The sequence below is a fragment of the Nannospalax galili genome, unplaced genomic scaffold (genome assembly GCF_000622305.1).
Source record: "Nannospalax galili isolate Female #2095 unplaced genomic scaffold, S.galili_v1.0 scaffold426, whole genome shotgun sequence".
Lineage (NCBI taxonomy): Eukaryota > Metazoa > Chordata > Mammalia > Rodentia > Spalacidae > Nannospalax > Nannospalax galili.
This window is the reverse complement of record NW_008354494.1, coordinates 417,713-422,273: the sequence shown is the minus strand read 5'-3', so window position 1 is coordinate 422,273 and position 4,561 is coordinate 417,713. Positions and strand designations below refer to the sequence as shown.

The following is a 4,561-nucleotide window of genomic DNA, read 5'->3' as shown; positions in this document are numbered from 1 at the left end:
ACCAAAAGACATTTGAGTCCAAATGTTTGACTGGATAGAACTTAACTTGTATGGTGAGATACATGAGGTCTGGTGAGGTGGCATGGATGGGGGAAAGGTCTGAATTTGATTAAGAACTGTTGTATGAGATATACAAAAGCACAATAAATTTTTGAAAAATCTAAAACATTAAAAAGATAAAAGCAAATTAAAACAATAACAATATTCTAATGGAATTCTGCAATTCAGTCCTGGCTGATCCTTGAAGGCTAGCAAGGAAGAATACAGAAAAGAACACAGGATTTTGCTAATGATTCAAGAGGATGCATGGGCAGTAACATCAGCAAGAGCCATAGGAAACGTAAGTAAAAGTGTGCCTGAAGTGGCCAGTAGAAAAGCTTTCATGAAAGATTTCTCACGTGCCCTCATGCATTTTAGATTCATAAGCTGTTTAACCTGTCATTTTAGTAATTATTGATCTTGGTAAAAACTATGAGCACAGAATATGCATTACATAATTACAGACTTAAATGACTTTCAAACAAATGCATGGGAATTCACCTGATGAGCTGCAAGCAAACACAGTATTGAGAAAATTATGCATCAATATTTATTCCAGCACTATTAATAATAGCTAAGTTGTGAAGCCACACTCAGTGATCAAAAACAAGGGAATGGAAAAAATATGGAAAAATACAATTGAATGTTCTCAGTCATAAAGAAGAAGGAAGTTATAGAATTTGCAGGAAAATGGATGCAAATGGAAGCAACTATATTGAGAAAATTAAACCAGTCTCAAAAAACAAGTTCCATATGTTTTTGTTATTCTCAGATTTTATAATTACATAAGATAATGCACGTATATGGAAAAATGGTCATGATATTGTTTGGGAGAACAAAAGGGTAAAGAGGAAGAGGGAGAGGCAAAATATTAGGGTAGGGGTGTTTTAGTAGACATATTCTCAATTATCATATGCCTGCATGAAAATTTAAGAAAATAAAAAAAATTAAAAATTAAAAATGCTATCTTTGGTTACTTATTGTTATAATTTACCCTATTTTTAATTTCAAGAATTGATTATGGGAGTACAGGGTATGTTAAAAATGTAGCATCAATTTTCATGTCTATTTAAAAATTCCATAAATGCACCCAGAAGATATACCTTCAAAATATAAATCCTGAATACATGCAAGCATGAAGTGACTGTCTTGCCATTGATATCTATTCCCTTATTTTGATAGTTTATTGGTTCTTTCCTTGTTTTATGACATATAGTCAAATGAAAACCTATGCAAATTTCCTTACTTATTTTGTATGAATTAATAGAAAAGTGACTGCTTTCCTGTTGTTTCCTCCTCCTCTCTCCCTTCCTTTCTCCTTTCCACGTCTTTCCTCTACATCCTTCCTCTCTCTGCTAATTTCTTTTTCCCTTCCCTTTCTTACTTATTTTATTTTACACGTCTACAAAGGAAAATTAATTGGATCAGAGAAAAAGATAGGCAAATAGAATGAAAAGAAGTGGAGGAATGGGTGAAAGTAGACAATGAGTACAAGAAAAGCTCATTCTAGTCCAACAATGGTCATCACCATCACAATATCACATGAAATATATTATTTTGAAATGATCCTTTTGAGCGCCCCTTTGACATCTTTGTTCCTCAGACTGTATACATAAGGGTTCAGCATGGGGGTCACTGCTGAGTAGAACACTGAAATCATTTTGTCCCTTTCATTCATTATCTTGGAGTTTGGCCTCATGTAAGCAAATATTGCAGAGCCATAGAAGAGACCAATGACAATGAGATGGGAACCACAGGTGGAGAAGGCCTTGACCCTCCCCTCTGCAGACTGCATCCGGATCACAGTGGAGATGATGTTCCAGTAGGAAATGAAGATGAGGAAAACAGGTGCCAGGAGGAAAACGACGCCCATTGCAAAGATGGCCATTTCTGTGCTGTACGTGTCTGCTGAGGCCACCTTCAGGAGAGCAGGAGGTTCACAGAAAAAATGGTTAATGATATTGTTTCCTTCATAAGGAAGATGTAGCGTGAATGTGGCATCCAACAGGGACACAAATGCACCACTGGCCCAGGATCCAGCAACCAACTGGACACACACCCAGTGTGTCATGATGGTGGAGTAATGCAGAGGCTTGCAGACAGCCACATACCGATCATAGGACATGACTGCCAGAAGGGCACACTCTGTTCCCCCAATCAGAATTAAAACAACTAACTGCATTGCGCACCCAGCAAAAGAAATGGTCTTCTTCTTCACCAGGAAGTGGACAAGCACTTGGGGTACTGTAGTTGTAGAAAAACAGAGATCAGCAAAGGACAGATTTCTAAGAAAAAAGTACATGGGAGTGTGGAGTCTGGGGTCCATGTGAATGAGCAGGATTATGAGCAGATTTCCCAGCACCGTCAGCAGGTAGATGAGGAGAAAGAGAAGGAAGAGCTGGACTTGGGTGTTTGGGTCCTGTGAGAGGCCCAGGAGGATGAATTCTGTCACAGAGGTTTGGTTTTCCTTGCCCATGAATAGTTATTCCTGTTTAAAGAACAGTGTCAATTAAAATAAATGCATAACACGGTTATTTAACATCTGAGCAACTTAGGTATTTTATTAATCAATATTAAAAATTTGGATATTAAGTTCTTTCTTTAAAATTTACATATTCCAAAAGAGTTTTTGTTTTAGTAGTTCCAATGACTGAAAGCAAATATCCATTTTTCTCTGCTTGTATCATTTTGTAACAGCAATAAGAAAGAACCATTCTATGTATTCTGCATGGACAACCTCATCTGGTCCACCTTGGAGAAGAGGTGGTGGTGCTGCTCACAACTCCATTATGCAGGTGCTTCCATTATGCAGCTTTGGGGAGCAAGCAGGTAGAGGTGACTTTAAGCTGATTATATTTTATAGTGTAAACTTTATAATATTTATAAAGCCTGATTTTTCTTTAAGTATATATAAGTGACTTTAAGCTGATTATATTTTATAGTGTAAACTTTATAATATTTATAAAGCCTGATTTTTCTTTAAGTATATATAAAATAATGTTAAAAGTTTCTGTGTCAAGAATGTAAAACTAAATTAAAACAAATATCATTGTGAAATTGATCCTTGCCACAGTTAATTCTTCTAACACAAAAAGATTTCATTGTTTTATTTTTAAAATAGATTTGTCTTTGGATGTGGCACTCAGCATTATTTTCTAATATCCAATTGTCTGTTTTGCACAAATTTTTATCTCTTTTTGCTCAAGGGTCCTTTGGTACTAATGAATAGTTATCATCTGTTGGTATCTCCTGGTATCATTCATTATTAGCAGTTGAATTGCATTCAGTTTTCATCATCTTTAAATCCAGTTGAGATTGTCATTATTCATACAGTATTGGGGATGGGAAGAGGTTATGCAGGCCACTGGTGGAAAAGAACATCAATGGTCTTGCCCAGCTCTGGACCTTCTGGATTACAATGCCAATGCCTGATGTGCCCACTAATGTAGTAGTGTCATGGTAGTCATGGAGGTAACATACAGTTCTCCAGTTGGATTTTAGGGCCAATTAACAGGAGGGAACACATATGTGGTATTGTAAACCTAATCAAAAATCCATGACTGGGGAAATCCTAGGCCCCAGAAGAGAACTACTACTGTAGATTGGATAAACTGACATGCTGACAAACTACTCTTTAAATGTTTATGTTTGCATCCATAGACAAATGTTTCTCTCAGCCTTAATCAGAGAGGTTTCTCTTCTTGGTGAACTGTGATGACACAGACTCATGGCTGCTGAGACTAAGTGACTTTTCAGTGCTCAGTCCCAAACAGGACATACATACATTATTCACTCTCAGGATCAGGGACTACCATGGGAGATATGGGAAGAGATGGAGGGGATGGAGTGGGCATGGTTTTGGTCAAAACACCTTATATATATATGTATGAAATTCTCAATAAATTATTTATTTAAAAAATGTTAATTGAGCTCTGCTTCCCTGGGCCTACAGGACCCACCTCAGGCCTCTCTCCTACCTGCAGGCCTCTCTCTGGAGTAAGTCCATTGCACCCTCCCTGACTTGACTCCCCCAGCCTAATTCACCCTCCCATTTCCACCGCCATTCTCTCCTCCCAGTTTGGGCCCTGCCCCATTCCTTGTCTTGGGGCCCCAGGCACCTGGGGAACCAATACTGCTCCCTGATCCTTTTCATCCAGACCAAGGTAGTGCCTTCTCTGGGCCCCAGGAGCACTGTTTCTGGGCCTGGCCCCGTCTTCAACTCCCTTTGCTTCCCTGGACCTGCACCACCCACCAGCCTCTTTCTGGGATGCTGGGGTTGACCTTTCCTCTTCCTGATCCTTTGCATACAGACCAACAAAACTCTTCAGTGCAGTCCCCAGGAGTCCTTGGGGCCTCTTCCCGACCCATCTGCCTTTGCATCTCTGGGTGGCACAGCCACCAGCTGCCCTATACAAGCATCTTTCCTGGGCCAGGCTCCCAGGCCAGGCCAACCCCAAAATTCCCGAGGCCAAAATTGTTCCTGGATGGATCCAGACCTTAGGAGAAAGCCTGAAAACATCTG

The 4,561-nt window shown here is 39.3% G+C and overlaps 1 protein-coding gene across 1 annotated transcript; it reads right to left on the bottom strand.

Moving 5' to 3' along the window:
• Positions 1-1,591: 1,591 nt before the first annotated feature.
• Positions 1,592-2,515, bottom strand: LOC103748872 (olfactory receptor 2D3-like). The gene has a single exon (XM_008851656.1). It carries the CDS (start codon positions 2,513-2,515, stop codon positions 1,592-1,594), a length of 924 nt encoding a protein of 307 aa, XP_008849878.1.
• Between the last annotated feature and the right edge of the window lie 2,046 nt (positions 2,516-4,561).